General features: G+C 45.4%; 1 protein-coding gene across 1 annotated transcript in view; it reads left to right on the top strand.

Moving 5' to 3' along the window:
• Positions 1-5,249: 5,249 nt before the first annotated feature.
• Positions 5,250-17,310, top strand: part of ACAN (aggrecan) — a 31,087-nt gene continuing 19,026 nt past the window's right edge. Inside the window, 12 exon segments of the mRNA XM_026074055.1 lie at positions 5,250-5,319; positions 5,850-6,221; positions 7,499-7,673; positions 8,283-8,410; positions 8,997-9,290; positions 10,964-11,476; positions 11,996-12,170; positions 12,606-12,733; positions 12,893-13,186; positions 13,599-13,796; positions 14,954-16,721; positions 16,723-17,310. Of these exon segments, the coding sequence (XP_025929840.1) occupies positions 5,250-5,319; positions 5,850-6,221; positions 7,499-7,673; positions 8,283-8,410; positions 8,997-9,290; positions 10,964-11,476; positions 11,996-12,170; positions 12,606-12,733; positions 12,893-13,186; positions 13,599-13,796; positions 14,954-16,721; positions 16,723-17,310 (4,703 nt within the window).

The following is a 17,310-nucleotide window of genomic DNA, read 5'->3' as shown; positions in this document are numbered from 1 at the left end:
GTCACTGGTTAGAGACGGTAGGATGGCTGGGATTTTTGTGGCAGTTTGGTCAGATTCTTGTTCTTCCAGACTGCTTGCTACCCTGCACAAGGACAGTTATTCCAACACACAGGGATGCTCATGACCTCGTATAACTTCTGCCTCCTCCTCTTTGCTCTCCACAAAAGCTGCTCGTTCCAGCTGTTCTCCCAACAAGTGCAAATGAAGTTTTGTAAGAAAGTCATTGCAGGGCTGGCAGCCGTTTCTGTAGCACAGGCCCTGCGGTGAGCATAGCGTGGTCATAGCCACTTGTGCGTAGGATATTCACCTCTGTAGGGTGAACATTCATGCTCAAGCTAATTACTCTCCTCTGACAGTTAGTGGAGGGCTGGGTCATCAGTTTTAAGGTATGTCCTGCATGGTCTATTTTAGATGTTGCTTTAGAATGAGAGGAATTGTTTCCCCTATTCCATCGTCTAGACAGAATAGATCTCCATCATCCATGCCGTCAATGTCTGCATTTACTTAGATCCCTGCCTTTATTTACTTTCTTCCAAAACTGCTCCTTAAAGCAGCTCTTTGCTCATTGTCGCACGCTCAGACATCCTGCTAGAGACAGCACAGAGCTGTGAGGTGTTACAACATGGAATCATTGCAATAGCAGTGGGACACTGGTCAAAGACATTCTCGGCTCAGTGAATCTCAGTCAGAGCTGCATGCAGACTCAGGATTAGATCTCTTTGGTGCACTTAGGGGAGTGAAAAATAGAGATCAGAACTGCAAATGGCACCCTGAGGAGGAAGTTGGGTTTCTTACTGGCAGGGAGTTGAGACTTTGGCAGAATACACCCAAAATGTTGTTGTTGTGATTTGTTTAACCACTGCTAGCAAGGAAAAGTCACTGCCCCTGGGCTTCTGTGGGAAAAGAGAAGGGTTTTTTTTTCCCCCCTACAACTAAGCCAAACTGTGAAGATACTGCTGGTCCCAGCTGTTGTCATATGAGGATATTTTTCCCTGTGGAAGATCAGCATAAAGCTTAAATAGAACCAGGAGTACATGCACTTGTCTTAGCTTTTGGGACAAAAGTGAATTTTGTCCATTTTGTTCTGAGACATCTAACTGGTGCACAGATGAACCTGCTCTACTCCTGCTCTTTGCCAAAGCATGCAGAAATGGAAGTAACAACTGTGTGGGACTCAGAACAATGCTATCTTGTTTTAGACAAGGACCCTAGATGTCTTTTCAGCCAGCCAGCTGCTGTTGTATTTAAATGTCTCTTTTTCCATGCTCTAAGATATATCTGTTCTTCAGTAGGCAGTCTAGACCGACAGCTGCCTCACCTCTCTTGGCTGAGTTTATCACATCATGCTTGGGGCTGTTCAACTTAAATTGATTCTGGCAAAATCCTGAGCTTCCTGAAGGGTACCTGATTTAAGGAGCCTGGAGAAGTGAGAGCTTTTATTTGATGTTAGAGCAGGTATAACGATTGCTAGGAGAATTTCTTCTGATCCCAACAATGTGCCTTCTGCCCCAGAAGGCCCACCCCATAGCAGCCTGGGGAAGACACTGGAAATCAGTTTCCAGGATTCACTTCATCTTTGCCCTCCCATTTCTCCTTTTATCCAGAAAATAAGAATGGAGGATATTCACTGGCATGGCACATTTTGAATGATGCAGGCAGAAGTAATTTGAGCCTACCCCAAAACCTCATCTCATTTCAGGGAGACAGTTCTCAGTCGCAGTCAGGTTGGTCCATAGTGGAAGCAGTCACCTATTCGAGGAGAGTTCTCGATGTACAGTCCCACAGTTGTGTGTCCTTCTAGGATGCATTCCTCTAAATAAGAATATGCTTCAGAGTTTTGACTTGTTTCCTCCCAGAGCTTAAAGTCTGTGCCAAAATGAAGAAGCTGTGTCTGCTTCAAAGGCTTTGCAGTGCCTCATGTATTAGCAGTGATTGGTGTGTAACCTGGAGATGTTCCCCAAGATATAGATTAATCTCTTATCCCTGTCCTCTGCTATTTAGCTTACTCCTGAATCTCCTTCTTACTGTCTGACACAATGCCAGAGGCTGCCTATCATATGCAGACCTCAGGGATGGCTGGCTTAAACTGAGCAGGGAAGGATGTTAATTTTACAGGATGTGTTTTTGCCTGTGATCCTACAAGAAAGTTAAAAAAAATGAGGTAATTATTCATAAACATGATTCTTTGTACTGCCTAGAGCCAGGCAAGATGAATAATACAGGAGTAGAGATCAAAACATTGACACATTCATATTCATAGATTTTAATGTCAGAAGGGATCTGTGTGCCCAGGGCTCTTAAATTTCACCCATTTACCTCTGTGTTGAGTCCAATAACTTATGTTTGCCTTGTCCATATCTTCTAAAGAAGCATTCCAGTCTTGGTTTGAAGCTACAAGGGGACGGAAACTTCTTTGCCTCCCTTGATAACTGTTCCAACGATCTAACACCCCCCATTTAAAATGTGGGCTTTTTTCCCATTTGAGTTTGCTTGGTGTATGGTTCCTAGGTATTAGTTCTCGTTATGCCTTTTTGTTAATTAGAGTCCTTTAATATCAGCAGTTTCTCCTTAAAAATATATTTATGTACTATAGTCAACTTGCTTCTCAGTCTTATTTTTGTTACAGTAACTAGGTTCAGGCTTCCTAGTCTCCCACGATAAGGTGTTTTCTCCAGCCCTCAAATCCTTCTTAGTGGATATATTCTGTACCATCTTTTCCAATGTCCTTGTGCCACCCCAGAAGCATGCATAGTATTCCAGTCACTTACCACTGACACACAAAGAGGTATTCCTATTTGTTTTGATAGCAAAGGATGACATTAGCCATCCTGAGTCACTGCTTTCTGGGACACAACATCCCATTTTCCAAGCATGTTCTGCATCCCTTGTTCCTAAGTGTATAATTTTTTATTTGACTCTATTAAAATACAGTATGTTTAGAAACATGTTGGATCTAATACTGACCCCTCTTGAAGTCCATTAGAGACACCTCAAGACAACATCAGTGTCCCTCAGATGACACCCTTTAGAGACCTGCTACCTAGACTTCTGCTAAGCTGTTTAATGTATTACTGACATTACATATCCTCTTGGTCTGGAACCCTGTGAAAGTCAAACACTTTATCAAAATCAAATTACATTATCTTACAACCATGCAGGTAGCCTTATCAGACAAACTTGTAATCATACAAACAAATAAAATCAATTTTGGTAGCATCTTTTTTCTCTACTAGTGCCTCAGCTAAGATTAACATTATTCTTATTCTTTGGTGCTTAATGAATTGAAATGTGTCAGATTTTCCATTATTTTGCCTGGAATTGATGTCAAGCAAACCATGCTGTGGCTCATCGTTGTATATCTTTTTGGACTATTGGCACAGTACTTCCATACTTGGGACATGCCCCAGTGCTCCAACACAGATTATAAATGAACATCAGCAAGCCAGCAATTTACTCAGCCCACTCTTTAAGGACTCTCGAGTATGGCTGTTTGGCCAAGCTGACTTCAGACTGTTTATCTGTAGCAGATGGTGTTTCCAATTCTTCTTGCTTATTAATGAGCAGAAGGTACTTCCTTGCTCCTCCTAGCCCATGCTTTGGGCACATTCCCCTGCTGTTTTCTGGGTGCTGAATGCTGAACACTGGGCTCTTCTGCAACGTGATGGATGATTTTCCTCTAGTGATGGCCAGTATCATGGCTGGGATTTCTTTGGTTCCTAATATGCTGATTATACAGATGTCATTTCTAGCCAGAGAGACACCAAAGCATGCACACAACTGCACAGTTTCTCCCTGAGGCTGGCACTTCCCTGATATTTTATTCCCAGGCTCAGCAGAAATTGAGATGTGTCCATTTTTGTCTCAGTCAGCCCTACAGCTGCAAACTCAAGCCCACATCCTTCTCTGCCAATGTGTTCCAGTCCCTCTCTGTCTTATTTGCTGCCGGTATAGTTGTCTTTCTTAACAAAAGACTTCACAAAGATAAGATTTTGTGATGTATTAGGTTGAAATGAATGAGTGCATGCCGTCTCCTGGCATTCAGAGGTCAGGTTTCTTTATAAGTGAAAGGCTAATGCTGGACTGTATAGGATGAGGTTTATTTTTGGCCTTTGCCTGTGCCAATGAGGATATTTAGTGGACTTTTCTGCTAGGTCGATAGTCATGTACTCAGGATATTCCCTGTCAGCTGCAGCCAGCTGGGATCCTTCTAGATCACAGGAGTCAAATGGCCAATATTTGGACAGGTGACCTCAAAGGAAACTTGTGATTCAGTAGGTGGGGTCCTTCCTTATGAGTCAATGCTGAATCAGTGCTGAAATGCGGTGCCGAAAGATGCTGTGTTGCTGGAGGACACTTTTTTTATTTGAAATATTAAAACCGACCTGAGCAGTTGTGGCTATTTAAAATCCTATGATATTATGCATAAGAATGATTATGAATGGTAATTCAGTTAGGATTAATTTATTTGGCCTCCCTATATTGCTTCTGCCATTTAGTGTCAGGAGGATGCTGCTTTCTTTTCTTAGAGTTTTCTCAAGTAGCAGGTTGCTCTCCATGGTAGAGGGATCCCAACAGGATATTTAATGGATGGAGTTAAGTCATGCCCAGAATTGTATCCTGCACATTTCCTGTAGAGATACAGCATCCATTTGCAGTTAGGGCTGTGTATGCTGTCAGTGTGAGAGTATGATACAAAGCATTATAACCTTTGCCATAAAGGGAGCAGATATCCCTTCAGAGCATTTTAAGATATAAAAAATGCATCCAATCATCTATCCTAGGAGCCAGGGCTGGCTTGGATGGAGGATGCTGGCGATGGGCCGCTCCTGTTCTGAGGTGAAGGGTTAGCTGGATCTGATGGTCCATCTGGAGTAAATACAAAACAAGCGTGAAGAACTGTTTCAAAATTGTCTTTGTGTTCCACTGGGAAGATTGGATCACAAGAGAGAGAATGGCAGAGCAATGTAGTAAGTCATCTATAATAACACTTAAGTCTGTTATGAATAACAGAACATTGAATTTATTTGTCTGAAAGACTGATTTCCTGGAGCAAGATGCACTTCAGGACCATGTGCTTCCCCAAGGCCCAAATTTCACTGCCAGTCACGTACAAGAATCTTAAGGGGTGACTGAAAGCATTATGCAACTGTACTAGCTGCTCCCTTAGCAGCATCCACAGCACCCCATTCCGTATGATCATACAGCCGTCATAAAACCTTTCTCCCTGTGTTGTTTCTTGCAGGTAAACTATGACCACTTTACTACTAGTGTTTGTGTGTTTGCGAGTCATCACTGCAGCCGTCTCTGTGGAGCTCTCAGGTACGTGCTCCTAGGTGCAGGACACTGGAACTGAGCAATGTGCTGCACTCTGGTCCCATACCCGACTGCAAGTGACTACCATAAATAAGCATACCCAAGATTTGCTCTGTACACACACAGGGGCCCTGTCTTTGGATGGCTGTTATACCATAATCTGTCACTGATCTTGTGCTTGGGGAGCAAGGGAGATAGTTCCAGGCAGGGGTATATTTATAGGGAAACTAAGGGAGCTGAAGTATTCCCCTTTCTTAAACCCTATCAGGTGTGATATCATATTGTGGGTAGTAGCTACACTGCAGCAGAGCCCTTTGCTCCCTTCATGTCTTCATCTAGAACTGCTCCCAGCTCCAGAGGGCAACCGTGATACAAAGGTCACTGTTGCAGCTTCCATTTCTGCAAGTTATCTAAACAAAAAAAAAGGCTATGTCTGAATACGGGTGCAGGTTTAGAGGCATTGGAACAYTGAAAGCACTGGATTTTGGATGAAGTGTGTTACTGATGTAACCATTGCTTTGTTTGGGTACTGGCAGACAATAGTGATGGCCTGGAAGTGAAGATACCTGAGCAGTCTCCCCTGCGTGTTGTCCTGGGAAGCTCCCTGAACATCCCCTGTTACTTCAACATCCCAGAGGAAGATGACATCAGTGCTCTGCTGACCCCACGGATCAAATGGAGCAAACTCTCAAATGGGACAGAAGTTGTCTTGCTAGTGGCTACCGGTGGGAAAATCCGACTCAACACTGAGTACAGGGAGGTGATCTCTTTGCCCAATTACCCCGCCATCCCCACCGATGCCACCTTGGAAATCAAGGCCCTAAGATCCAACCACACTGGGATTTATCGCTGTGAAGTGATGCATGGGATTGAGGACAGACAAGACACAATAGAGGTCCTAGTGAAAGGTGAGATCCTGCCTTTGCTGTTTCCTCTTAGGATCAGACTGTCTGGATTGGGCAGAAGAAAGTAAGGAACTATGGGGACTGGAAAGATGCTACTCTTCCTCATAGGCCTAAACCCTTTCAGTCAGGTCACAGACAAGGCCACAGTCAGGTGAGCAGAAGCCATGGGCCAGGCATTTAATTTAACAGCTTGGGACCAGACTAAAYGAAGCAATAAAATGCCTCAGTTGGGCGAAAGCTGAGTTACAGAGATTGCAAGGCCATGCTCTTGGCAGGAGATGCTACTGGATAGGCTGGGTTATTGCTCAAGGGGGTGAAGCATGCACGGGGCTATTATAAGACCTTTTTGTTCCTCCAAGCATTTTAGGAGATGGGATGCCCTCAGCTGGAGCACTGGTCTGTTCTGGAAAAAAAATTCCCATAGTCTTGCAAGGCCCATCCTAGTAATAGGTGGATAAAATAACAACAGTTATGTTTCCTATAATCCTTATCTTTATCAAGGTTTTTACTTTCAGTATAGATATTGAAGGAGAGGCCAGGGAGACAGCTTTCACTACAGCCTTTAACCAGGAGGTTTTTTGCTGGTCACATGCACTGGAGGATATATCTCGTAGTGGAGGGCTGTGAGCCCCTTCACTGCCTCTTGGTGAATTTTTGCCTTGACTTAAGCCTGCTCATGCCAGACCTGAGTGTACAGATAGCTATCCTTTGTTTGGTTTGATTTGCCTTGGTACAAAATGTCATTATTGTTTCCTGGGTGTTCATATGGTGTTTGACACACTGCAGCCTTGGTCCTGAGCAGGACCTTGGAGGGTTGCAGCTGTAAAACCTGCACAGCAGCACAGTCCCTGCCCATTGACCAGCTTCTGCACACTGCTACATCAGGAAAGTAGTGGATCCTTCTGACAGTGTTATGGTCTGTATTCCAGATGATGTGTTTCCTCCCACTGTTTGCACTATCTAGTATTCAAATACTATATATTAATATTGATAACTAGTAAATATTAATGCACCGTGATTTTGTTCCAGCATCACAGGAGAGCAGTCTCTGTTCTAGGCCACCAGCGTGTTCCATAGGGCAAGTGTCCTGTGTCCTGTGAAGGGAGCCCACCAAATCGCCCTTGGCTTGAGATGCTCAAATAAAGATAATCACCATAAATAATTCATTGTTCCTAGTTGAAATGCAGTATCTTTTCTTCGATTCCCTAACTTCTTTGGAATGAAAAGGGCTTATTCTTCTCTGGCAGATGTGTAGGTGTGATGGCCTTTGTGTTTTTTAGGCATCGTATTCCACTACAGAGCAATCTCCACAAGGTACACCTTGAACTTCGAGAAGGCAAAGCAGGCCTGCATCCAGAACAGTGCTGTCATTGCTACTCCTGAACAGCTGCAAGCTGCCTATGAAGATGGGTATGAGCAGTGTGATGCCGGCTGGCTGGCTGATCAGACTGTCAGGTAATAAGCTGTGGAAGGGAAAGGAAAACCACAGGAGGGGCAAGAAATAGATTGTTAGATAAGGACTTTTGTAATGAGGACACTGCCTGAGGATGTTTCAGAAACAGTTGCTAAATAACAATTGTTGTAATTGTTAGTGTGTGAAGGGAGCTGATGAGTTGCAAGCCATTTTCTGCCTGGGAGGAATGCATAGCAGGAAAACACTGTGACCACTGTCGTCCTCACCTAGTGGTGATAGCTGAGTGGTCAGTGACTTAATCCTGATCTTTCAACCTCCATGAATGAAACGAATGTTATGCCAAGATCAAAAAGCGTGGCTTGACTGTACTGTGCTGTGCATCCCCCATTAGGGAAGCACCTTGCCCTAATGTCTTTGGCTAGTGCTCTCAGGGACCTGCTGTGCTCAGGACCATGAAAGGAAAGACAGGACAGTAGATATTCTTGCCCCTTCTCCATAACCCAGGAAAAAACATAAAGTATTGCCCTACCTGTTTCTTCCTCATTGCAAGAGCTGCACTGTGATCTGTGGCTCTCTCCAAGCTTTGGATCTGGATGTGAAAGTCCTGCCCATCCCACACTCCCTACACACTCTCTTTCTCCCCCTCTCAGGTACCCCATCCACCGTCCCCGAGAGCGTTGCTATGGTGACAAGGATGAATTTCCTGGAGTGAGGACCTATGGTGTCCGGGAGACAGATGAAACCTATGATGTTTACTGCTACGCAGAGCAAATGCGAGGTGATTTGGGACTTTTCTTACTCGACACAGAAGTGGACAAAGCTCTGATCATGCCCAGAGTAGACAACAGTAAATACAGAGGAAGACGGGTTAAAGATGGAAAAGCACATCCCCCAGCAAGGCCAGGCAATCTCTATGGTCTCTTTGTTAGACCATGGACAATTTTAATGTCAAATAACTAATGCACTACAGAGGGTGGTGTCAGTCTAACCTCCACCAAAGGACATGCCACCCTGTGTGTCACTAATCATCCATTCAGGGGTGTGATATTCAGAGGTGTCTGTCACCCATGCTTACAACAGAGATCCATTGAAATGTTCAGCACATCAGAACTGAAATTGTCCTTTATCCTCCTTTTGTCTTGTGACTCCAGCTGGTTTTGTGTTTTGCTCCAATTGATTTACTCTGTAAAATTCCCTTTCTTCTGGCCTTTATAGACTGTCATCAACATAGAGTTGAAGTTCATCTGTAATACACAGGATTTTTCATCCTAGTCAGGGTCTCAAGAGAAAGGGAAGAGGACAGAAAGGGAATTGGGATTAAACTCTACAGCTAATTCCTATGCTAATGGATTGTGTGGTTACAGGCAAAGTCTTCTATGCCACCTCCCCGGAGAAGTTCACCTTCCAGGAAGCTTTCGACAAATGCCACAGTTTGGGAGCCCGTTTGGCCACCACAGGAGAGCTGTACTTGGCGTGGAAGGATGGCATGGACATGTGCAGTGCAGGCTGGCTGGCAGATCGCAGCGTCCGGTACCCCATTTCGAAAGCACGGCCCAATTGTGGAGGAAACCTGGTGGGCGTGCGGACAGTGTACCTGTATGTCAACCAGACAGGGTACCCTCACCCCCACTCGCGCTACGATGCCATCTGCTATAGTGGTGAGTGTATTACAGTTATGGGACTAAGCAACAGGTCTCTGCACATGTAAGCAAGCAGGAGCTTCTTGTCCAGAGATAACTTATCCTAAAAGTGTCCTCTATTATCCAGTCCATGCTGCTCTGTCACAGTGTTTACTAGCATTTTCTTTACTCTGATTTTAAAAGATGAGATGAGAAGATGTGACTACCTAAATTTCCCTTGCAAAGATGTTCACCAGTTTAGTCTAGGAGCATGAATTAAATCCATTGTAATTCACACGGAGTAGAGAATTTTTCACTTCTGGTTATTTTTTCATCTCAGGCACTTTGAGGTAAGAAACTCCAGTATAAAAGCCAGACCCACAACTCATTGTTTCAGCTGCCTTCATCAACTGGTGCCTCTGAACACTTGCTTTGCTTGTCTCTCTCAATGACACTTACCTGTGTGATAGCCCTACTCCAAACTAACCTGGAGAATCTTCTTGCCCCTTTATTAAAAAGGGGGGAAAAAGCAGGACTGGTGCCTGTACTTAGTCCCCACATTCATGCTCAGGTAGGAAGCAAAGAGTCCAGAATGTGCATGAATGCCTGCCCTGTACATGAGGGCTCTGACGAGGGGCAGGTGTAATACCACCCTCTTCTCTCCAGTCCTCACACACCTTCCACCTTTGATAGCTCTCCAGGAAGCAAGGAGCAGAGCTCAGGTGATTTATGTGCAAGACTTTGAATGCTGAGGATGGAAGAGAAGGAATAAGAGAAGAGATCTGACCCTGAAGATATGTGTAGTGTTGAACTAGCTAGAAAATGTTATTGGAAATAAATAGAGCAGGAAAAGCAGTATTAGGTGGAAGGCCTAGCTTTGTCTCCCTATCTCTTCTCTCCCCAGCTGAGACCTGTCCTGCAGCATTTCCAAGAGGTTCCCTCCCTCCCTGATCTGTCCAATTCTGTTTTATGTTGCTCTTTAAACTGCATTCCTTGCTGTAGGATGATCTGTTCAGTAAGGTATTAAGCAGGACTGCCCCACGTTCTCCTAGCTGCAAGGGATGAGACTAGAGCAGGAAAGTGATTTGGGAGGAGAAAGGCAAGAGTAATGCACTTGTTAGAATTTACGATGGAAAGAGGCCTCAGCTGCCTTGGTAACAGAGGTAGCATGCTCATATGTGATGAGTTCTTAAGTCCTCGCCATCTTACTATTCTCCTGGCAGACCAGAAGGAGATAGTGATCCTGGTGTGACTTTATGCATTTACCGTGAAGAACCAGTTGTCTGTCTGTACCTCACTCAGTGTGTCAGATCTGCTGTGGAGGTTATACAAGCACCCCTACTTTCTTCTGGCCATCTTGAATTCCTTATAGCAGGCACTAGAGGTCAGTGCAGACTTGGATTTGGGCAAGGTGTTCCCGGGAATGAGAGCTGGGAGGAGAACAGGGAAAATCTTCCTCTCTAATTTACCAGCTGTGTACGTGGTGACTCATTGCCTCTAACTTATGAACATGCCCTGGCACTGGGGTGTTGTAGAGAGCCACAGTGGATTAAGGAAGAACATTTATTTTACAAGATTATCATGATTTTCCTGCTTCCCGCAGAGCCAGCAAATGCCCACCTTCTTCTCTGAGGCAGCAACCAGTCCAGTATATCTAGACCTCGCTAGACTGACCATGTCCCCTCTAATCATTTCTTTGTCTCCTGATTTAGGTGATGACTTTGAATCTCTAATCCCAGTGCAGTTTACTGATGAGACAGGAAGTGAGCTGGGCAGTGCATTCACCATCCAGACTGTCACCCAAACTGAAGTTGAGCTACCTCTGCCACACAATGTCACAGAGGAGGAGGCTCGTGGCAGCATCGCTACCCTGGAACCCATTGAGATCACACCCGCTGCCACTGAGCTGTACGAAGGCTTCACCATTGTCCCTGATCTCTTCACCACCAGTGTCACAGTAGAGACAGCTTTCCCTGAAGAAGAAAACATGACCAGAGAAGAAGTCACAGAAGTGTGGGCTATGCCTGAAGTTGTCACAACCTCAGTTTTAGGCACTGCCTTCACCACTGGAACAGCAGAAGTGAGCTCGGTGGAAGAGGCCTTGGGGGTGACTGCCGCCCCAGGACTAGAGTCTGCCTCAGCGTTCACAGTGGAAGATCAGATTGTACGAGTGACAGCTTCCCCTGATGTTGCTCTCTTCCCTGAGCAGCCCATTTCTCCCACAGGTAAGCCACCAGGATTCCAAGAAGCCTGAAGATCTGTTTCTTCTAGGGTCAGCCATTCAGCTGAAAGCAGTCTGAGCTTCCTGTATCTCAGAGTGCATCCAGCTCTCTGGCTGTTTGGCCTGTTTAGTAGGTTGCTGTCAGGGACAGGCTGAATGCCTCCTCCTGCAATGGGACAGGAATAGTGAGGAGGAGGCTATGGGCTGCCTCATCAGGTGCTGGAAAGAGTTCAGCTGGCTGGTGCTTGGAGCTGCAGCAGTCACACTCTGAAATCCCATGTACATCCTGCTATAGGAAAGGGGAAAGTCAAGATAGTCAGATCCTAAAGGAGAGCTAAAGAGACAGCCAGAACATTGCCCTTGGTGAGAACAGACCTCAATGAATGACAGATCTCCATCAAAGTGGGTTTGACAGACTCTCATCCTTGCAGGGGAAGATCCTTTCTGGTCACCAGTCCCAGTGGAGGCGGGGGGGGGGGGTGTTAATGTATCCTCTGTCTCAATGTTGCTTCACTTCCCCCAGGTGTGGTGTTTCACTATCGTGCTGCCACCAGCAGATATGCCCTATCTTTCGTCCAAGCCCAGCAGGCCTGCCTGGATAACAACGCAGTTATTGCCACTCCTGAACAGCTTCAGGCTGCCTACGAGGCTGGCTTTGATCAGTGTGATGCCGGCTGGCTGCGGGACCAGACAGTCAGGTAAAACTATAGTGAATTGGGGAAGATGCACCTTTGGAATGAATATACAGCATGAACTTGTGGCTTTACTCTCATATACCCTGATGTTCTGTTCATCAGCAGCTAGGACTTTCCTGACCTGAGACTGTCTACACACCATCGTATTAAACAGTGACCAATAGAACTGTTCTCATTAACATGTCAGTAACCCCTTTCTTAACCTCTATTTGCATCCTGAAGCAGTCAGTTCCATGGTGTAGTTATGTGTTATAGGGAAAATGGGGAAAAGTTTGTATTCATTGCCCCAGGTTGTAGGTGTAGATTAAACTTGTTTCCAAGTCATGCTAAGGGCTCTGAGCACCTCAAAATGCCAAGTTTTTACATCCTGTTCCCAAGTACACCACTGAGATTCTTCAGTTCAGGGTACATTAGGTTGAACCTCCTCTCTTTTGGTAGGTATCCCATTGTGAATCCCCGAAGTAACTGTGTAGGAGACAGAGACAGCTCTCCGGGCGTGCGGTCATACGGCATGCGTCCAGCCTCAGAGACCTATGATGTATATTGCTACATTGACAGGCTAAAGGGTACGTTCTTCCCCTTCTTCTGAGGATTGCTGCTGATCTTTACACCTGCACGTGTGTGTGTGTGTGTGTGTGTGTGTGTGTCAGTAGCAGATATGTCCCCCAGATGCCAGGCACAGAGAGGTTCAGGGGCTCATACATGCTTTTTCTATTTTCCCTCAGGTGAGGTGTTCTTTGCAACCCAGCCAAATCTATTCACTTTCCAAGAAGCTCAGGAGTATTGTGAGAGCCAAAATGCCACTTTGGCCTCTGTTGGGCAACTCCACGCTGCCTGGAAGCAGGGTCTGGATAGATGCTATGCTGGCTGGTTAGCTGATGGCAGCCTCCGGTACCCAATCGTGACCCCACGACCTGGCTGTGGGGGAGATGAGCCTGGTGTGAGAACCATCTACCTGCACTATAACCAGACGGGCTTTCCCAACCCACTGTCACGGCATCATGCGTTCTGTTTCAGAGGTACCATCCCACCCTTTCTAGTGCCCATTTTGTATAGACCTGCCCCCTCAGGAACAGGATTTCAGGAGAGAGGTTGGTCACCTAGGGGTTCCGGTTCACACTAAGCAGGATTCACCAAAAAGAGCTGCTACTTCTGGGGACTCAGAGGGACATCCCCTTATTGTTCATAACTGTGCATTTATTTTATTGTCTTGAGAAACTCTCAAATGGAAAATCTCACCCAGTTCCCTCTGCCTCCAATTCTTCTTTTTAGCTTGTCTCCCAATATGAGAGGCATTCCTTTTCTTTCTTTTTTTTTTTTTTTCTCATGGCTCATTATCTTGGTATCTAGAACATTCATGGAGCCATGTCATATGCATCTGAGAGAGATTATGAATTCTTAGAAACTCCCTCCCATATCTTTCTGTCCCAGCTCTGCCATCTGTGGAGGAGCAGGAAGGGGTTACCTCGTTCTTTGAAGAAGAAATGATCGTAACCCAAGTGATCCCTGGAGTTGAAGGGATACCTTCCGGGGAAGAAACAACTATGGAGATGGAGCTTGCCACTGAACTCGAGAATCAGACAGCCTGGGGAACAGAAGTCTTCCCAACTGACATATCGCTGCTCTCAGGTGAGTCACTCTTCCCTGTGTCGCAAGTCACGCTTGGCTGGTGTTGAGCAAACTTAGGGCTACAGGCACTCCTAATATAAATGAACTGTATCTTTGCTGAAGAGAAGCCCCTCTAAATCCAGCTGAGGAGGAGGGAGGAAGCTCACAGGACTCCCTTTGCATAGAGCTAGTTCTTCAACATGGTAGCCTCAGGTGCACTTTTCAGTGGAGCTTGCTGGGAAGTGTGGAGGCACTCAGGCAATACACAATGTTCTTTAGGGACACTCCAGTCTTCACAGGCTACTCAGCAGCTGGATTTAATGTGAAGAGGAAGGACATACTGAGACTCAGAGGAAATGTKAGACTGAGGACCTTCAGTTACTTAAATTAAGGGAAGGTCATCTTGCTCTCCTAGCTTTGCACTTTGCTGTGTAAAAGGCCTTGAACTGAAACACGGTCTCACTTTGGGAAATTGGGGTGGTTTTTGTTCTTTTGTTTTGTAGCTTTTCACTATATTAGCAAAGTCTGGGAATTATCCTGTGATCTGGATAAACAAAGCTGCACATCTTGGGCATGTGCACACAGTTACCGCAGGAGGAGCTGTGAATATTATTGAACTTCTTTCTAAAACTGAACTAGATTAACAGCCATCCTACCAGGATGGCACTAGGCAGCATAGTTTCTGCAGACCAGCACAGAGCACTGGCAAGGCACCTCATACTAATGTATGATTCTGAGTCTGAGTAGGGGTAGACAGGCTAGAGACAGATTTCAGGTTCTGCGTTCCAAGGAGGATGGAGTAAGAGGCTGTGGTGTGCTCAGAACAGTACCAAACTTCTTCTCTTCCACATGTTACCTGAAAGGAAGCAGTAGGGGTTTTCTGGCATCTGGGAATTGATGCCACCATTGTCCTATGTCAGAAGTTTATACRTTCCATCAGTTTCTCGAAGATATTTAAGACATTAACATTTATTTAAGATATAATCCTCTTTAACAAATTTGAAGGGACCAGAGGATTTCTGCAAGCCCGTAGGACTTTGTACCTTTATCTCAAAGGTTATTTTATTTGCTGTCAGTTTGGAAGTAAAGTTGATTAGAAATTTTTTAATAACTTCTTCAAAATAGTTTAGTAAATTATTTTTCTATCTCCCTCTCTTTGTTCCCTCTTTCTTTTCCAGTGAGTCCATCTGCATTTCCTCCAGCTACTATAATACCAGAAGAAATAAGTACCGATGCTTCCATCAGTGTGTCAGGGGAGATCACTGAATCTGGAGAGCATCAAGTCAGTGGCGAATCTTCGGCATCTGGGTGGGTATCTGGAGTCCCAGATACAAGTGGAGAACTGACTTCTGGAATTTTTGAACTTAGTGGAGAACACTCAGGGATTGGAGAAAGTGGATTACCATCAGTAGACCTGCATACCAGTGGCTTTCCATCTGGAGAAAGTGGGCTATCGTCAGGGGACCTCAGTGGGGTGCCTTCTGGCATTGTTGATATTAGTGGCTTACCTTCTGGAGAGGAAGATATATCAGTGTCTACTTCAAAGATACCAGAAATTAGTGGGATGCCATCTGGAGTGGAAAGTAGTGGGCTGAATTCTGGATTCAGTGGAGAAATCTCTGGAACTGAGCTAATCGATGGCCTGCCATCTGGCGAGGAAAGTGGACTCCCATCTGGTTTTCCTACTGTGTCTCTTGTGGATTCCACTCTGGTGGAAGTTGTAACAACAGCACCGGAAAGGCAGGAGGAAGGAAAAGGATCAATTGGAGTCAGTGGTGAAGGAGATCTATCAGGGTTTCCATCTGCTGAATGGGACATAAGTGGGGAAGCCAAGGGGCTACCCTCAGGAGCTGAGCTCAGTGGAGAGCCGTCTGGAGTACCTGAGCTCAGTGGAGAGCCATCTGGAGTGCCTGAGCTCGCTGGGTTACCCTCAGGACTGGATATCAGTGGAGAATCATCTGGAATACCTGAGATCAGTGGCCTGGTGGATCTAAGTGGCCTTATTTCTGGTGTTGATGGAAGTGGTGAGGCCTCAGGCATTACCTTTATAAATGCCAGTTTGGTGGAAGTGACAACCCCCTCTGTTACAGAAGTGGAAGCAAAAGAGATTTTGGAGATCAGTGGCTTGCCTTCAGGAAGTGAAGACACATCAGGCATGGTATCTGGTAGTTTAGACATTAGTGGTTCTGGGCATATAGACTTCGGTGGGAGCGTTTCTGGAGTGCTTGAGATGAGTGGACTTCCGAGTGGAGTGATTGACAGCAGTGGAGAAGTCTCTGGGGTTGAAGTCACTAGTGGCCTAATGTCTGGAGAGGAAAGTGGACTCACATCTGGCTTTCCTACAATCTCTCTTGTGGACACCACTTTGGTTGAAGTTGTTACACAGGCATCAGTTGCACAAGAGGTGGGAGAAGGGCCATCTGGGATGATAGAAATCAGTGGCTTTCCTTCTGGAGACAGAAGAATATCTGGAGAAGGGTCTGGAGCTGTGGAGACTAGTGGGTTACCTTCAGGGACAGGAGACTTCAGTGGAGAGCCATCCGGGATCCCATATTTCAGTGGAGACATTTCTGGAGTCACAGACCTAAGTGGACAATCTTCAGCAGTGACTGATATTAGTGGGGAGGTCTCAGGGCTTCCAGAAGTCACTTTAGTCACTTCTGATTTAGTTGAAGTTGTGACAAAGCCAACAGTTTCACAGGAACTGGGTGGGGAAACAGCTGTCACATTTCCCTATAGTTTTGGGCCAAGTGGTGAGGCCTCTGCATCTGGTGAACTAAGTGGGGAAACATCTGCATTGCCAGAAACTGGTATAGAAACATCCACAGATCAAGAAATCAGTGGGGAAACATCTGCATTTCCTGAAATTGGCATAGAAACATCCACCAGTCAAGAAATCAGTGGGGAAACATCTGCATTTCCTGAAATTAGAATAGAAACATCCACNAGAAATCAGTGGGGAAACATCTGCATTTCCTGAAATTAGAATAGAAACATCCACTGGTCAAGAAGCCAGGGGTGAAACTTCTGCCTATCCTGAAATTAGCATAGAAACATCTACAGTTCAAGAAATCAGTGGGGAAACTTCTGCCTATCCTGAAATTAGCATAGAAACATCTACAGCTCAAGAAATCAGTGGGGAAACATCTGCCTATCCTGAAATTAGCATAGAAACATCTACAGTTCAAGAAATCAGTGGGGAAACATCTGCATTCCCTGAAATCAGAATAGAAACATCCACTAGTCAAGAAGCCAGGGGTGAAACATCTACATTCCCTGAAATCAGCATAGAAGCATCAACAATCTATGAAACCAGTGGGGAAACATCTGCATTTCCTGAAATTAGCATAGAAACTTCGACATTCCATGAAATCAGTGGGGAAGCATCTGCGTTTCCTGAAATTAGCATAGAAACTTCCATGGTCCATGAAATCAGTGGGGAAACATCTGCATTTCCTGAAATTAGCATAGAAACATCCACAAGTCAAGAAGCTAGGGGTGAAACATCTGCATTCCCTGAAATTAGCATAGAAAC

The sequence above is a fragment of the Apteryx rowi genome, unplaced genomic scaffold (genome assembly GCF_003343035.1).
Source record: "Apteryx rowi isolate R43461 unplaced genomic scaffold, aptRow1 scaffold_11, whole genome shotgun sequence".
Lineage (NCBI taxonomy): Eukaryota > Metazoa > Chordata > Aves > Apterygiformes > Apterygidae > Apteryx > Apteryx rowi.
The sequence above is the reverse complement of the archived record's forward strand: the minus strand, read 5'-3'. Positions and strand labels throughout refer to the sequence as shown.